This window comes from Desmodus rotundus, chromosome 12, assembly GCF_022682495.2.
Source record: "Desmodus rotundus isolate HL8 chromosome 12, HLdesRot8A.1, whole genome shotgun sequence".
Classification (NCBI taxonomy): domain Eukaryota; kingdom Metazoa; phylum Chordata; class Mammalia; order Chiroptera; family Phyllostomidae; genus Desmodus; species Desmodus rotundus.
In genome coordinates this window covers 8872447-8890325 of record NC_071398.1, presented here as the reverse complement: position 1 = coordinate 8890325, position 17879 = coordinate 8872447, and the positions used below count along the sequence as shown (strand labels likewise).

Below are 17879 nucleotides of genomic sequence, written 5' to 3'. Positions count from 1 at the left end.
CCTGCACGAGGGCGAACACCCTCCGGTGCCCCGCAGATCCCATACTGAACTGTGTCCCTGGTACATGTTTCCAAACTTTTACATCCTTTATGGGTGAATGTATGGTATGGTTTGTGTATTTTAAATTTTTATCTAAATCATGCCATATTATACCTATACTTCTGCAACTTGCTTTTTTTTTTTTATGTTTTTGAGGTCTACCCATGTAGACACCTATCAACTGAGTTCCTTCATGCCCACAGCTCTTTAATACTCTATCATGTGACTTAACAGCACATCTATCTGTTTCCCTGATGGACAATTAGGCTGTTCCTATGTTTTATTTTTATAAACAATGCTTCACTGACATCCTTATACATGTGTGAAGTTTCTAGGATCTATTCCTGGAAGTATAATTGCTAGGTGTTATAGATAGTGAATGTTATGGATTGAAATGCATTTCCCCAAAAAGGTATGTTGAAGTTCTAACCCCAGGTACCTATGAATGTGACTTATTTGCAAGGAGGGTCTTTGCTGATATAATCAAGTTTAGGTGAAGCCATTAATGTGGGCCCTAATCCAATCTGAGCAGTGTTCTTATAAGGAGAAAAAGAGCCCTGGCTGGTGTAGCTCCATGGATTGAGCACAGGCTGCGAACCAAAGAGTCACCAGTTCAATTCCCAATCAGAGCACATGCCTGGGTTGCAGGCCAGGTCCCCAGTAGGGGGTGTGCTGAGAGGCAAGCACACATTGATATTTCTCTCCCTCTCTTTCTCCTTCCCTTCTCCTCTCTCCAAAAATAAATAAATAAAATCTTTTTTTAAAAAAAGAGAAGAAGAAGAAGACGCACGCACTCAGGGAGAGAATGGCATCGAAGATGGAAGCAGAGATGGGAGTGATGTGCCAACAGGCCAAAGAATTGCAAAGGATTGCTAGCAATTGCCGGAAGCTAGAGGCAAGGCCTGGAGCAGAGTTTGTCTCAGAGACTCGGGAAGGCACAAACCCCGCAGACACCTTGACTCTGGACTTCTAGACTCCAGAACTGTGACAGAAGAAGTTTTTGTTACTTCAAACCATCTAATTCGTGGTAATTTGTAGGAAATGTGTATGGCAGCTGCAGGAAACGTGAAATGGAAAGTCGTGGCCCGTGGGGGCCTAGGATGAGGTCACAGAGAGAACAGATGATCTGAGATGGTGAACTGGAAGGGGCACGGCAGTGTGATGTCGCGAAGCATAAAGTAAATCAACACGGGACACGGGATTTTAGAGTGACAGAGAAATGGCCATTGTTTAGGGTGGGTTGATTTGAATTATTCAGCTCCTAGAATCTCAAATTCATTCGTTTTGTCCTTTAAAAGTGATTAATCCCCTTCCACGCACAACCGCAATGATCTGACAAACGCCGGTTTGTCATTAGTAACCACGAGTTATTTTGTGCTTTCTAAACCAGGCCGTTTTTAGACGTGATCAGTTAATCTTTCTTAATCCTCCCAAGTGCCCGCAGGAGGCAGGAACGAGGCAGGAATGTTATCCTCGGCAACAGAGAAAGGGGAGCATTCAGTAAAGTGAGGTGATGTGCACTTGTGAAAACATGTGGCTGAAGATCTAGGATGGGCCACCTTGTTACTGGCTCGAAGAGGTTAGGCAAATTACTTCGCCTACATCAGCCCACGTTTTCCCATCTTTCAAAATGACATACTAGGCGCTACTGCTTCCGAGCGGCGGGTCGTGATTAAGTCAGCAGTGTCTTCACCCTTTTCCGGGACCACGTGGACCCGGCTGGGCCGGCTCCCGGGCTGGCGGACCCGCCAATCCCGCCGCCAGGGTCCGCTGTGACGCGGCCCGAGGCTGGCTGCTCTAGCCTCACGCGGGGAAGTCGCCGTCCTTACCTTCAGCGGGAGCGCGCGCCTCGGAGTCTGCGCCCGCCCGCCCTCCGCTCTGTCTTGCAGCCGCCCACTGCCCGCTTGCCGCCCACCATGGCCCTGCTGCACTCCAGCCGCGTCCTGTCCGGGATCGCCGCCGCCTTCCACCCAGGCCTTGCGGCCGTGGCCTCCGCCAGAGCCAGGTAAGCAGGGGAGACGGAGCCGGGAGGACGGGCCTGCCCCCGGAGCTACGGACACCGCCAACACACGCGCTTTCTCAGATTGAGCGGCCGCGCCACACAATGACCCTCGGCGTCCTACATCCCTCTCCTCCCCTACCCCCCCGGACGGCGGGAGGGCGTGCCAACGCGTTCCCCCGCAGGTTAGGAAGTTTGGCCCTCTACGGCACCCGACTCCCATTCAAGGTGGGGATCACGGGGCTCAGATTCCACGCGAGGGTGGGGTGTTGGGGAGTCGGGAGAGCCCGCGGCTGCGGCGCCGGACAGACCTCGCTCCCATTGGCTGCAGGGCCGGGGCTGCCTCGCGCCTGTTGGCTGCAGCACCTGGGACGCGGGGGCGTGGGGGTGGACCGCGTGTGCCCTTGACAGGCTACCAGGGGGTGCTGCGGGGCTCACCTGTCGTGGCCTCCCTGGGGCCCGACCGTGCTTGGCTGGCCTTCGGCTGACGTCCATTAGTGTGCCCGGGAGAGGGAAGTGCACGGGAGGAAGGTACCCGAGACTCTGCCCTTCTGTCCCGGCCATCCTCCCTGCATCCGGTGACCTTGGAGCAAGGCATCCTCCCGCCGGTGCTATCGCCTAAGTCACCCGTGATTCCCCCCTTCCCAACTCTGCCGTTTGGCCTTTGGATGCAGAAGGGTCGGAGTGTAGCGTACCTCTTTTTTAAGTCCATAGGAGGTCTGGCTGTAGGAAAGTGGCCGTTCTCCCTCTCCATCTCTCTACTCATTTAGTAAATATTTCATCACCCGAGTTTCACAGAGCCAGGCACTGGACCACATGCTGGTGATAGACGGCCGTGAACGAGCCTGAGAAAGGTGTCACTCAGACAATTACTAATACATTGTTTTAACCTGTGTGATAAGTGTTGGCAAAGGAAAAAGTACGGTGCAAGAGTTGCTCTTTAGTGGAGACCTGAGCCAGGCAATTTAATTCACTCAAGAAGCGGGTTGGGGCCCTGACTGGTGTGGCTCAGTGGATTAAGTGCCTACATACCAAAGGGTCACTGGTTGATTCCCAGTCAGAGCACCTGCCTGCGTTGCAGGCCCTCAGTTGGGGGTGTGTGAGAGGCAACCACATGTTGATGATTCTCTCCCTCTCTTTCTCTCTCCCTTCCCTCTCCCTAAAAATAAATAAATAAAATCTTTTTTAAAAAAAAAAAAGCTGATTTGGGACAGTGTCCTTAAATGCTACCTAATCAGGAACCAAGTCCCCAGACCTCCACAATCAGATGTTAGCTCCAAGGAGCAAAGCCTTTACTTCTTTTCCTTGCCTTGGCTTTTTGTTTGAATGTTTGATGCCTTCAAGCCTGCAGAACAGTTTGTCCTTTGCAAAGCCCCGCATTCTTGGCAGTAATTTTTCCCAGACCATCACACTTTCTTAACTCCTTGATTTGGTTTCTTCTTGGCCCACTGTCATGGTGTTCTCTTTAAGTCAACCTACCTACTCGACCAGAATTAGGGAGGGGTTATTATCATTTATGCCACGAATTTGGAGAACAGAAAGGGGTGCCTAAAATCAGGGGCAAGAGAAAGTTCGTTTCACCGTTGTAGTAATAGGAAAGTGATCGCTTACAGATCTGGCTGGATGGTCTACAGCTCTACTTATAGTACTAGGTGAAAATCCCCATGGGAGTGACCTTTTAGTCATGCTCTCAGTTTGGGAGCCTGACTGATTTTTCCTTTCCGTCTTTTCCCCGTTAAAATGTAAATTCCATGAAAGCGGAGACGCGACCTACTTCATTCATTGTTATATCTCAGCAGTTAGTGCCATTTTAATATTGGATCTCACATTATAGTCTAAACACAGAAGGAAACTGCAGTTGCAAAACATGTACAAAATGTAGTCTTAGCCTTGGCTGGGTCACTCAGTCGGTTAAAGCATGGCCGCAATAAGCCAGGGTTGTGGGTTCCATCCCGGGTCAGGGTGCGTACAAGAATCAACCAATGAATGCATAAGTAAGTGGAACAACAAACTGATGTTTCTTTCTCGCTCACTCGCTCTCTTTTCCTTCCTCTTTCGCTCTACAAACAATAATTTTTTTAAAACAGAGGACAGAAATCTTACCTGTAAAAAAATAGTCTTAAAAAATTTGAGGACGTGCAGTTGAGGTGCTATTCAGGTTTAAACACTAATACATGGTAAAGCGATAGAACCAGCTGCTGTATCTGGCTGTGGTTGTTAGCTGTTCAGAAAACAAGGAACCTTCACTCCCACCACTGTAGAAGTGATTTCACCTAAAAAAGCCAGGTGTTAAAAGTGGAAAACATTTAAAATAACTAATTGAACTTTCTTTTTTTAAAAAAAAATTTTATACTAATACAGTAAAGCCCTGGCAGTTGGTATTCTGACAAACTGAGAGTTTATACTTGGATCATTTAAATGGAAATCTCTTAAGCTGGCATGTTTGTTGTTTTGTTTTGGTTTTTTAAGATTTTATTTATTTATTTTTAATTAGAGAGAGGGGAAGAGATGGAGAGAAAAAAATCTATGTGTGGTTACATCTCATGTGCCCCCTCCTGGGAACTTGGCCCGCAACCTAGACATGTGCCCTTGGCTGGGAATTGAACCTGCGACCCTTTGGTTCACAGGCTGACGCTCAACCCACTGAGCCACACCAGCCAGGGCTCTAGTACTATCTCTTTAAAAACATCAGAGTTCTTACACTGTGGCAGAGTCTTTGCCCTTAAGGAATGGAATAATTAAGGGCCTGCAGGACCTGAACGAGATTAATGATGTAGGACTAATCAAAATGCATCTCCCTGCTCCTATAATTAGGTTTTTGAGATTCCATATTTTCACAATGTTTTTAAAATTCTTCCTAAAAGACACTACTCTCTGGGGATAGCTCGGGTGGAGGGGAGTAGGGGGGTGTTGAGACAACTGTACTTGAACAACAATAAAAAAAAATGTAGAAGGAAAAAAAGACACTACTCATCATTATATCTCTGCCAGAAGACTCCAGGCTATTTCTGAGAGAATTTCTATGCCAGATAAACTTTTTTAAAGAACACGACAAGTACGTGTTCTTCCCACCATTTAACAAGGGTGCCTTCTGTCCTTGTGGTTAGGGGCAGTGGCTCTGTCATCATTGATTGACAACCTCGGAGACAAAGCCGTCTTTTCAAAAATGAAAACAGCTTACCAGCAGCTTCCTATCGTATGTCCTTGACATTCGAAGTGTTGCTTTTACTCATCAGCTGAAGACAGTGATGGAGGTAGGCAGGTGGCTACGTGTTTTCAGGGTCCGGACTGTGGGCAGGAAATAGCAAAAGCTTTCTTCAGGCCCAGGTCAGAAGTTGCTTCGAGGTATTTGTTTCTCACTGTTGGTGAGATATTGGAACAACCAGGAAGCCCAGAACAATGAAAAAAAATAAGGATTATGAGTTCTGGCAATAGAACTATTGAGGAGGAAGAGTGAGCACTTCTCCCGAGACTCTAGAAGAAACTAAGTAGTAATAATGGAAAAGCAGGAAAGACCTGGATTTGATCATAAAGCCTATGGCCATGTGCTCCTTGAATTCTCTGCACTCACGGCCTCCGCAGGCTTCATACTAGCCGCACAGTGGTGATGAGTTCAGTAGTGTAGCGTGATCGTTTTCAGTAATACCAGCTAACACCGAGTGCTCTCTCTGTGCCAGGCTCCATTCTGTTCCATAGTTAATAACCCCTTTCATTCTTACAACCGCCTATGAGGTTGACACTCTTGTGCCCCCATCTTACAGACCGGCTCTGAAAATACAGGTGTATTCATGTCACTCCCCCTGCCGACTAATCACCAACACCCTCCCCCCACAAAGTAATGATTCTACATATTTTCAGTACATCTGAGATGGGGCCAAGGAACCTATTTTTAACAAGCTCTCCAAAGATGAGATGTCCTTAACAAGTTTAGGGTTAGAATAAAAACCCAAGCCCCTTGGCATGGATGGGGGCAGGGCGGGAGGTGTCACATTACCCTCTTACACTGTCCCTCACTTGCTTCTCTAGTTTCATCTCGTACCACTCTCAGCTTCTCACTGCCAAGTTACTTGAAATATTCTTTGCCTGGGGATTCAGGTCAGGTTTGGACTGCTCTGAAAGTCTACACGTGCATCCTGCCCTCTCCAAGGGGGTTCCAGCAGGTGCCGCCTTCTGCTTCTCATAGGATTTGTATGGAAACTGCCGTTCTTCTCCACCCTTCTGGGAAGGTGCTTTGAAGTCTTAGGCATTGTGAGTCATGGCGCCTATTGCTTTGCCATGTGCACGGTAGACATGCAACGGTGTGTTGAAATGGATTTGTGGCAGATCGGAGATGTTTCTGGCCATGGAAATCTTGCTTCTGTAACTGATGTCTTGTATTTCCCGTTTCAGCTCCTGGTGGGCCCATGTGGAGATGGGCCCCCCAGATCCCATCCTGGGGGTCACAGAAGCCTTCAAAAGAGACACCAACAGCAAAAAGATGAACCTGGGAGTTGGTGCCTACCGGGACGACAATGGAAAGCCTTACGTGCTCCCTAGCATCCGGAAGGTGAGCTTGCCGTCCACCTCCTGCCTGGTGGGGATAAATGAACGGAAGGGAGCTCCCGGAGAGCAGCAGAAAGGTTGCCGGACCGGGACCAGGAGACCTGGGGTCAGGCTCTGGGCTGTAGTCTCCTTGGCTGTAAAAGTGAGTGGTTGGGACCACGTGGTCTTTTCCAAGATCGAACTTCTGTGATTGCCTGTAAAAGAGGCATAATGTCGTGTTTAATTCTGAGGGTGCGCAAGAGGACCAAGAACTTCAACATCGTCTCTTGGTGACGGGAATAGGCCTTCATGGATGAGGGTGACTCTTGTTATTTTCCGTTTCTCTCATTTTGATTGCCTTAAGAAAGCCCACCTTTCTACACAGACATATTCTGTCCTTTATTACTATCACACGTAGATAGAATTATTTTCTTTATTTTTACTGCATATTTTTTCAGTAGTCTTTCTCCTGGTTACAATAAGTAATTTCACTAATCCCCTAAGAACAATTTTTTCAAAGTAAGTATGTCTTCCTGTGCATCTGTACCAGGCTTCATACCAGTGGCATGGTGAGACGTGACAAAATGTGAATGCACTGCTTTGCCACTTCCCCGGTGGGGCGGTGATGTGTGTGTCTGCCGTTCCTCCACACTGCGGAGCTGGGCACCGTGAGTGGGCATCATTCGGGGTGAGAGGAAAGAACTCCCATCCTCCCAGCTGTACACCGTGCGGCCGACTGGCGCCGGCCCTCAGGAGCCGCTGCCGTAACAGAGCACGGGCTGAACGGGCCACTGAAAGGAGAGATTCCAGGGTATACGACAGGAAGGCACGAGAAGTGTCGCCTCTACAAGCGTACGAGTAGCAAAAAGGACTCGAGAAACAGGGTTTGCTTCTGGTCTCAAGAAACCAGTTTAGTGTTCGGCAAGAGTTGGCTGTCATTGTAGGTGGGAACACCGCCACACGCTTCTGTACATTTGCTCATCGGCGCTTCATCTGGGTCACGCGAGGCGTAGAAGCAGTTGTTCCCCCGCTCGACAGATGAGGAAACCGAGACTCAGGTTAATAATTTGCCCAGGATCAACGCCGCCAGTAAGGGACAGCCAAGCCGGTGACTCCGAGCCATGAAGACATGTGTCTGTTACTGTTCATTTAACACTTTGATGTTCTCAGACTGGCATGTGCCTTGAAATGCTTCCTTCTTGTGTATTTAGATTGATGCTTGTTATCTTGTGTCTAAGCGTTGCTCTTGAACCTTGTTCTCGTGCGTTCGTTTTACATTCAGTACTAAACAAGAGACGCTGTACTCGTGTTTCCTCTTGTCTAGGCAGAGGCCCAGATTGCTGCAAAAAATCTGGACAAAGAATACCTGCCCATCGGGGGACTGGCTGAGTTTTGCAAGGCGTCTGCAGAATTAGCTCTGGGCGAGAACAATGAAGTACTGAAAAGCGGCCGGGTAAGCCAAGCAGACTCTGGCATCCTACAGGGTCCATTTTTAAACTTAATAATTTAAACGAATTTGAGATAATTTAAACAATTTAAAACAAAAAAAGTTACACCAGTTTGTGCGTGGTGATTGTTTTGCGGTGGCCACACATCTGCTAACATCTCTTCTTTAGACAGTATATTGGCAGTAATTAAAAGATTTCTTACAGCCCCAATTCCAGAAAGGTAGTAGTAATCTGATAGATTTGACACTGCTTTTCTGTTAGTCTTTGTGTGCTTTCGTCCACTTCACATTAAGTAAGCTTTAGAAACTCCGAGCTGGGCCTAATTTTAGACCCACCTCCAGGAAGCAAGCCACAGGGAGACGTTTGCAGCTGGGAGCGGCTGTGCTCAACTCCCTGCCGCCTCCTTCTTCTCTGAGAGGTCCGGAGATCGTCTCTGCAGCCATGAGCATCCCTTAGTTGTCTCCTCTGGCGGGGGGGGGGGGGGGGGGGGGGGGGGGGGGGGGGGGCTGGGGGAGCCTTCTTCTTGTGGAAGAGGGACGGCCCTAACACTCACTGCACATAAGCGTTTTGCACACAGATCCCTATATTCACCGTGCAGACCCACACTGTAGGAGAAGGCTAGCACCACGCAGGTGGTGCATCCAGGCCACCAAACAGCTGGCCCACACAAGGGCTCCTGATGTGTGTGATAGTGTACTTTCTTTTGAAACAAATGTTAATAAATACATTTGTAGGTTGGTTAGGTTGTTGCCCTGTGTTAAGTCTGGGGAAAACATACAAAGTAGCAAAACTAAGCCAACATTTCTCCCCTCCCTGCCACCCCAAGGCCAGAGTAAATACATTTTATTTACAAGACTGGCCTAAGTCCAGGGGTTAGTTCACTGACTCAGAAAGGTGTACAGCCTTGACCCCATGGTGATGCAGTAATGGTCCCAAGTCGTGGACAAAATATGGTTTGCTTGATATCTGTACAGTCAGCCACCTGTTAACCCCCCAGGGTAACGTCCGTATTTTCCTGTAATTTTTGCTTAGTCTGTGTGCATCTAGTTATTGGTTACCTAGATGTGAGGCTGGCCTGTTATAAACTAACACCAGCTTGTCTTTTATGAATTGCCTTTGTGAATCATTAGTATTATCAGATCTACAGTCAGGTTTTTATTTCTGTCATGCCAAAGTTAGCGCAGACAGACTTTGCTTATTAAAGAATTTGTTAGTTGGGTTCCTCCCATTTAATCCAGTGTCTCCCAGTCCAGAAAATAGGTTTATGTTTTATAGAGGCTTGTTTTTTATGGTGCCTTTAAAAAAAAAAAAAACCAAAAAACTCCCTGTTACCCAAAAGATGAATGTTTCAGATTATGAGAACTGGTAAAAGGTGCCTCTTCTCTTAAACAACCTTTAATATGTAGCAACGTTATTCTGATGGACTTACTGGCTTGCTTTTCAAGGAACTTTGACGTTCAGAGAGTCATTCGATTTTGTGTAATTCTACAATAATATTTAATGTCATGACTGTTCTTTTTCCCCTGCATAAACCACTCCTTTTTCATTGGGGGGGGGGGGGGAGAATTAGCTTCTGCAGCAGCAGAGGCATTGGAAACGAGATGCCTCTTTTGGCAACCAATGAGGACGGTCAAGTCAGCCTGTTGCTGAGCAAATGGGGAAGTGAGAGAGTACTGTTCTCTCATTTCCAAATACCCACTTGGAGCGTGGTCGCAAGCCTCTCTGTGCACCCGACCTGTTCTGCTAAGAGTATGTTGTGCCTCACTGACCGAGGGTGTCTCCCTTCAGTATGTCACCGTGCAGACCATTTCCGGAACCGGGGCCTTAAGGATCGGAGCCAGTTTTCTGGTGAGTCTGACGTTCCTCCAGTGAAGAGCTGTAACACAGTCTGTAAGTTGAGGATGCCCGGGTTGCCTGATGCGTGTTTGCTGAGCCAGCAGTAGGGGGAGGTTCCACAAAGTGGGGAGGTTTCCTATTCCCTGATAAATGGGCTCCCGGGGCTAAAGTGAAAGCACTTGGTAAAAATTAGAAGAACTTAACAAAGAATGTATTGTTGTAATTACATAAGATAATATTATAATAAATATAGTTCATTGTGCACATACTGTTACCAGGAGCTTTTGCATTGTAACTCGTTTCATCTTTATGAAGGAGGTTCTGTTACGACCATTTGCAGAGGAAGAAAGTGAGGCCCAGCTGGGTCCTCGGTTGCGCGGCCGTGTAATGGTCAGAGCCGGGGTCTCGGCCCAGGTCGCCTCACTGCTTAGTCAGTACTGTCTCTCTGTCAAAGAGAGAAGCTGAGTTTCAGGAGAGAAAAATGTCTTCTCAGTAAAATATATCAGCTTTGGCCTCTCCTTTCATCATTTCTTTCCCTGTCATCCCATCTCTTAGCAAAGATTTTTCAAGTTCAGCCGAGATGTCTTTCTGCCCAAACCAACCTGGGGGAATCACACGCCCATCTTCAGGGACGCCGGCATGCAGTTACAGAGCTACCGGTACTATGACCCCAAGACATGCGGCTTTGACTTCACAGGCGCTGTGGAGGACATTTCAGTAAGTGGCTTTCTGGGCAGGAGGGGTGAGGGAACCAGGAACACGCCCTCTGGTGGAGAATTGACACCCCCCCCACCCCCCACCCCCGCCCAGCCCCGTCTCAATCCCTGACTCGAAATACTGGGGATGAGCTAACTCCCAGACTGCAGGTGGTTTGTGTTACTTGTCAAGTAATAGTGACCCTGTGGCATTTCAGGTCAATTTTCTCCTTGCAAAGCAATCTCTTGCTTGTTTGTCTTTTTAGAAAATGCCACAGCAGAGTGTTCTTCTCCTGCATGCCTGCGCCCACAATCCCACGGGAGTGGACCCTCGCCCGGAGCAGTGGAAGGAGATAGCCTCGGTGGTGAAGGTGAGGGGGGCAGACTGACTGGTGACCTGGCATCTTAACCGTGACAGTGAATTACTTTGAGCCCACACGAAATTTCTGCAACTTACTAATAGCTAGGGAAGCACTCCACATTTGCGTGAGTGGCAGCTCTGATGAATGACACATGAGCAGGGTGAAAATGATCTCTGTCCCTCGGCCTGGGTCTGAGGGGTTCTGCTGAAGCGTGCCATTGGCCAGCCTGTACGGTAGGCACCACTGGCCCCAGGTGTCTGCTGGCGGTGGCTACGTTTGTCCTGGTCAGTGGTTACCTGTTCGTCCTTTACCCACTTTTTCACGTCCCCTCTGACCCTTGCCACCTCCCTGGGCATTGCCATTATCATTCACAGGGTCAGCTGGCAGAGAAGGCACAAGTCAGAGTTCCAGGGGGAAGGCATTCCTAAGTCCCCATTCCCACTCCTTTTGGTTTCCCTTCCTTTACATTCTGTCAACCTCAGCTGCAGACAAAACGAGACAGAGAAACGGCACTCAGAGGACACTTCCAGGGTGAGATGGCTCTCAGGTGGCTGTCCCCTGAGCCCTGAGTGGAAGCCTCTGCCAGAGTGACGTTAGCCCCAGAAAAGGCTGGTGCTGGTCCTGTGCTGACTGGACCCAAATAATCACCCAGACCACTGTGCCACCGCAGGCCTAAAGAGAGTGTCCTGTGCAACTAAGGAGCTTTCTGGAAAGGTTGAGGTTAAGATTCTCCTCTTAATGTCTTCTTGTTTTTAATCCTCACCTGAGAACATGCTTATTAATTTTAGAAAGAGGGGAGGGAGGGAGAGAAACCTCAACGCAAGAGAGAAACACCATTCGGTCACCTCTCACACACACCCTGAATGGGAGCCAAACCCTCAATCCAGGCATGCGCCCTGGCCGGGAATCAAACCCACGATCTTTTGGCTTATGGGACAACTCTCCAACCAACTGAGCCAAGTCTGAATGTCTTCTTGAGGGACCATATCAGCCAGAGTAAAAAAAAATATGTTAGTATCTCAACTCTTGGGAAGCTTAAACATGACCAGACTGCCCTCTGGGGAGAAAACTGTGTGGACTCTGTTTGCGTAAGGCAAGCCTGGTCCCAGTAAGCACAGGCGGCCATCCAGGCATCTTGAGAGGGACTGCCTGAAGCATTAATCTTCTCCTTTCCTTCCCAGAAAAACAACCTCTTTGCGTTCTTCGACATGGCCTACCAAGGCTTTGCCAGTGGTGACGGTAACAAGGATGCCTGGGCTGTCCGCTACTTCATCGAACAGGGCATTAATGTTTGCCTCTGCCAGTCCTATGCCAAGAACATGGGCTTGTACGGTAAAGTAAAGGGCCCGGTGCGTTCTGATGAGGTTGAGGAGGTTCTGGGAGGGGTGCCACGCAGGTGTGGAGTTCGGGGTGTGTGCTTGTGGGTGTTTCTGCGTCCCTCCTTACCCAGAGAGGAAAGACAGAATGGATGCTACCGATCTTTACCACAGCTTCTTTAGTGTCCCTGAGTCCCTCCCACAGAGAAAGCTGATTACTGCTTCTCTCAACAAGTGACCACTCCATATGAGCCGAGAAGATGGATACAATAAAAAAAAAAGACCTCCGAACACTTGAGTACTCATACTCTCTGTTGTGCCTAGATTCACCATCCTAGTTGTCAAAAACTACTTATAACCAAGAGTTACTTTTGTCATGTTTCTGGTGGAGACAGCTAATGTGTAACAGATGTAATCATGGTCTGCTGTAGCGTGGTAGACAGAACTAGAAGACGAGCCATTTTGCTTTTTCAGGTGAGCGTGTGGGAGCCTTCACTGTGGTCTGCAAAGATGCTGATGAAGCCAAAAAGGTGGAGTCGCAGCTGAAGATCCTGATTCGTCCCATGTATTCCAACCCTCCTGTCAACGGGGCCCGGATTGCATCCACCGTTCTGAACAGCCCGGATCTGCTTAAACAATGGTACAGGCGCAGTGCCCCACCCCAGCCCCCAGCCAGCTGCATTCCCGACCCCTGAGCCTTCAGAGCTTGCTCGACACTGGCCACTAGTGACATTTGGCGTCACACAGCTCCCACAAGCGGAGGCGGGGAGGGAGAGAAGAGTACGTTCTGTGAGCACTTTCAAATCAATCCATTGATCGCTCCCTGTAAGAGACAAACACAGTTCAGAGGCGGTAGTTTGTTTTACTCCGTCATTGCCAGGTTAAATGAAACCTGCCTTCTCCTAAGTTTTAAGTTCACACTGAAGTACCTTACATAGGAACACTTTCTTTAGAACATCGTATTTCTTGTTTTTATTTTAATAATAGTTAGCGTTGCATTGGTATTTCCGCATCTTTTGTTTTTTTCTTCTGTACCATCTGAATCTCTTGCCACCTGAGCGCTACGTTAGTGTTTCTCCGTCTTTTTGACCACAAGCCACGTAGTAACACATGTTCTACGTGATGATCCTGAACGCACAGTACCTGTGTGTGTGTGTGTGTGTAACCAAAACAGCTGCAGAACGCAATACGAGGCGTGTGCTGTGCGCCCGTGCTTTCTGAATGCCAGTCGCATCCAACTGCTTGAATGTGTTGCCCGCTGGCAGGTCATGGTCACTTTTAAAACCGTTGCTCTGGGTCAGGGGGTGGCAAACTGATCTGCAGGTCGAATCTAGTCTGCCCTGCTTTTGAAAATAAAGTTTCATTGGAGCACAGCCACGTTTATTGCTCGAACTGTGTGTGGCTGCTTTTGTGCGGTAACGGCAGAGTTCAGTAATTGTGGAACAGAGTATACGGCCCATAACCGCTAACGTGTTTACAGTTTGGGCCCTTGAAAAAATGTGCCAGCCCCTGCTCTAAATAATTTGGACTTAATAAAAAGCCACGCCGCCCGTGGATGTGGGACGTTATGCAGGAATTTTTCCTGGGTCGCTGGTTGGCTAAGGGTGGATCTCTGAGTAGCTTCCTGGGTAGAAAAGCTCACTCTGCTGTCTGCAGGAAGCTTCACCTGCAGCTCATGTAGCCATCACTTGACAACTCTTTTTCTCCCTGAAAATAATCCTGTTTACACTGAAGTAAAATGAAAGAACCCTGTGAACATCGAAGTAAGCAGAGTCTTACTCGAGATAGCTCTTTTCTGTACAATATCGCTACGCTAGGCTGGCCAATCAAGCGCTGTGCTTTTAAATTGCAGCGTTTTCCCCGTTATAAAACGGATGTGAAGTACATTTCAGAAAGTTTGGGAGGGAAATGAACCGTCACCCCAGTCACTGGAATTCAGCTTTTTTTTTCTTTGCCTACTGCGCTCCGCAGCTGTACCACGGGCGTGCCCTGCACCACACGGCTGTGTGTGTGTGTGTGTGTGTGTGCGCGCGCGCGTGCCTGCATGTGAGCAGGGCTGGCTTTGTTTTTATCATTTAGAATTGTGCTAAGCTTTTTCTCTTTTTTGCTTAATAATTTAAGCAGGTTTTTTTTTTTTAATATTTCCATACCCTCATACGGTCATCAAGCTTTTGTTTTCTTAATGTGTGCATTTCAGTACGTGTTCGAGGTCCGTGGTGTACAAAGATGGCGAGGGCACTGTGCTAGGTGACTGAGGTCCCTCCCCACGGGGAGTTGTAACCTAGGGAGAAAGACCCACGTAGGCACTGACGTGAGACAGAATACAATACGTGCCGACTCAAGCCGTTGAGTCCACTGGGGAGGTAGGGAGGCCATCACAAAGATGGCAGTGTTTGAGCTCTGCTTTTTGGGGAGAGGTGTTTTTTCCCCAATGGAAATGAAGGGGAAGAGAAAAACTGGACAGAGATGTGCGGTGAGGAAAGGCACGGGCGCGCAGTAGGCAGGGTGTGCTCCGAGTCCCGAGGGGTTTCTGTGGCAAAGACAATGAGAGGAGGGTGCAGAAGGCCGCAGAGCTAGGGGGTGGGGGGGAGCAGATGGTGAAGTGCCCTGGTCGATACTGTGAGAAGTCAGAACCTCATGACAGGAGCGTGGAGGGGCTTTGCTGGGGCCACCCCGGGCGAGCCATGGTCATACACGCAGTGCGTTTAAGACCCAGGCCCCGAAGGGAATGCAGAGCTGGGTGGGTGGGACTGCAGGAGATTTAAACTCAAATGTCATCCCTAGAGGGACCGGGGGCTCCAGCCCCAGCTGGTAACCACACTGCTGGTGCTGTGTTAAGACCACAAAGCCCTGTTTTTATGTGCAAGTGCCCGATTTTAAATGTCTGACTGCATCAAATAAAACAGAACGAAGACTCATTTGACCTTTAAATTAGCCGTTTGTAACCTCTGTCCTAACTGTGCATGACATCATCGTAGAGAGCTGGTTTGGAAAGTGGCCGTGTCCGAAAAGGGAGGCTAACTGTAACTGTTTTTACCGTCCTCTAGTTGGTGGGGGCCAACAAGAATCGCCCATAGAACCACTGGAACTGAATGGAAAGGGTGGATTCTGAAGAAGGGAAAGATGTTTCCAGAATCAGGCCATCTGTGTCCAAAGGACTGCCTTCTCCAGTCCCCCAGGGAACATTAACCCTGTCCCCTCTGGGCTGCCCTAGCGCAGCTCTGTGCTGGTGGTTCCTGCTTTGTCCTGCCCTGTTCCATAGTTGCTGCTTGACAGGTTTGCTCCCTGGCTCCACTGCAAGCTCCTACAGGCAGAGGCCGTGTCTCAGCCCGCCCTCTCTCGCCCTCAGCACCGGCACGTTATAGGTCCCCCACACCTTACACCTTGTCTTTTTGGTGAACGCAGGAACAAGAGGCCATAGTTTACTGTTTAATTCGTAGCTTTTGTTCCCCGCGTGAAAGGTGGGAGGCCTTTGCTTTCCCAGGTTTTAGCATGATTCATTCATTTTTCCTAATAACTCAATCATGTTAACTAATTTAGTTGCGTCATCAGAATAGTGTTCTGATATGAAACAAAACACTATAAAATAGTTTTCTTCCTGAACCCGCACATGACTCAGGGACACGCTGGGGCGCACAGGGGCTTTATTCCTGGGAGGTAAAAATGCCATGAGCTGTGGCCAGAACTGAGCTGCATCCTGGGCTCTTTGCAGGTTGCAGGAAGTGAAAGGCATGGCCGACCGCATCATCAGCATGCGGACTCAGCTGGTCTCCAACCTCAAGAAAGAGGGGTCCTCCCACAACTGGCAGCACATCACCGACCAGATTGGCATGTTCTGTTTCACAGGACTGAAGCCCGAACAGGTGAGTGGACCGTGACTTCTCTGTAGCAGACCAATGAATCAGTCCTTGCAAACCCGAATTCCCCCTAGGGCACTCGCCTAGTCAGGATTTCCCTAAAAACAATCGTTTGGGAGGCCTTCTAGATGCAGGAAGAATGGTGCATCCATTCTGTTTTACCCTTTATTAGCCCCTTGCCTGTCTGTGTCCTGCATGAGGTTGAACACTTCCAAAGAGCGGAACTTGTTTTAACCATTTCTGTGGCCCCTGCTGCCTCTCTGCGGAGACAACAGAGCGAGCAGGGGCCTGGCTGTTAGTAAGAGAAACAGCTCATCTATAGCTGGATCCTGGGTCTGTTTTTGCTACAAATGCTGGGTCTTAGATTTTTTTTTTTTTTAACCTGCTTCCACCTCAGAATTCATCACCCTACTCTAAAACAGCTTTTTTTCCTTCTTTCACTCTTAAGTTCACACGCCAAATTCTGGGAATGGGGTTCAAGTGAGAAGATAGAGCCTCTGTTATTTTACAGTCTTAGCATGAGGCTATTGTGCTACGTCAGGCTGGGGACCCCCCAGGAGCGGGGTGCACCCAAGCATTCTTCTCTCTGCAGGTGGAGCGGCTGACCAAGGAGTTCTCCATCTACATGACGAAGGATGGCCGCATCTCGGTGGCAGGGGTCACCTCAGGCAACGTGGGTTACCTTGCCCATGCCATTCACCAGGTCACCAAGTAATTTCCCTGACTAGAGGAAACAGAGACGACCTTCCCGGCAACCTCTGCTGTCGGGAGATTCACACAGAGGAAGAGGGAGGGTGGATGGTGGTGAGCGGATCATTTCTTTCAACCGCAGTATGAAAACTCAGCGCTTGAATGCGTTTCTCAGAAAAGAACATGTAGGGAACAGGCAGAGGCATCTGTGGCTGCTGCATGGGACTTCGTGGCACTAAACCAAACTCTCCCCTATCTTTATACCTCCAGCTTTTCCGAGAGAGTTTACATGTACAAGAAAGTCATAGCCAAAAAAAACCCATCAATCAGACCATTGCAACATTTCTGAAGCTTTAACTGAAGCAACGTATGGTGTTGATTCAGCATGAAAATGCCACTTGCTAGAGTCTTTGTGAGAAGAACTAGTTCTAACAATAACAGCCTCGTGCTTGTCCTCCAGGACTGAGCAACCTGACCGACACGCCACGTTACAGAAATTGCGTTTTGTCAAAACCAGTGAGTCGGCTGCCACTGCAGCAGGAAAACTAGAAGATGCTGTTTCCAGCCTTATTTAAGAAAAAAAGAAAGAAGGCTCTCCTTGGAGGTACTTGCAGGCACTTGAAGGTTCCCCTCTCATCTTATCACTGCTGGTCTTTTCCGTAGGCGCAGGATCTCTCACTAACCTGGATTTTCATCCTGGTCTATTGCTTGATTGACCATCAGCCCCATCCTGTAGCGCTGACTCATCTGAAGAATGAAGAACGTAATTTACTGCTCACCCCATACCCTCTCCTTGCTCAACAAAGAACAGCAGAGGGTGGTAAACAGGTTATTTCAGCATCCTATTCAGTGATTGTCTGCTGCCGGGATGTCGCCTCTGCCCAGTCGGACCTCACACCTCTGTTCGTTGCTGTCATGCAGCCCTTGTCTCACGTCATGAGCCAGGACCAGGCAGGTGGAACCAGCGGAGGACATTCAGGGCTTTGGTTCTGACCTCCGCGTGCTTCCAGCTGGGCTCCAGCTGCACCCTTGGGGAAGATGACCACCATCTGCTCTAATCACGTAGACTTACTGCAGCCTGGTTTCTCTGTTACAATAAAGTTACTGTAGACCCAA

The 17879-nt window shown here is 48.7% G+C and overlaps 1 protein-coding gene and 1 long non-coding RNA gene across 2 annotated transcripts in view; one reads left to right on the top strand and one right to left on the bottom strand.

Annotated features, from left to right (window-relative positions):
- The window catches only part of LOC139440484 (uncharacterized), a 23498-nt gene extending 20811 nt beyond the window's left edge, over positions 1 to 2687 (bottom strand). The window contains exon 1 of the long non-coding RNA XR_011650710.1: positions 2477 to 2687. This is a non-coding gene — a long non-coding RNA (uncharacterized lncRNA). The remainder of the gene's footprint in view (positions 1 to 2476) is intronic.
- GOT2 (glutamic-oxaloacetic transaminase 2) lies at positions 1841 to 17879 on the top strand. The gene is made up of 10 exons (XM_024551387.3): positions 1841 to 2044; positions 6428 to 6584; positions 7884 to 8012; positions 9796 to 9855; positions 10399 to 10560; positions 10805 to 10909; positions 12082 to 12232; positions 12691 to 12856; positions 15929 to 16079; positions 16666 to 17879. The coding sequence occupies exons 1-10, from the start codon at positions 1956 to 1958 to the stop codon at positions 16786 to 16788; spliced, it is 1293 nt and encodes a 430-aa protein (XP_024407155.2). The 5' UTR covers positions 1841 to 1955; the 3' UTR covers positions 16789 to 17879.

Excerpts from the sequence above, each read along its gene's own strand:
- GOT2 (XM_024551387.3), top strand. The coding sequence starts at position 1,956 with ATGGCCCTGCTGCACTCCAGCCGCGTCCTGTCCGGGATCGCCGCCGCC. Across the intron at positions 12,233-12,690 it reads CAAGAACATGGGCTTGTACG|GTGAGCGTGTGGGAGCCTTC; the intron begins GTAAAGTAAAGG and ends TTGCTTTTTCAG. Across the intron at positions 12,857-15,928 it reads CCGGATCTGCTTAAACAATG|GTTGCAGGAAGTGAAAGGCA; the intron begins GTACAGGCGCAG and ends GGCTCTTTGCAG.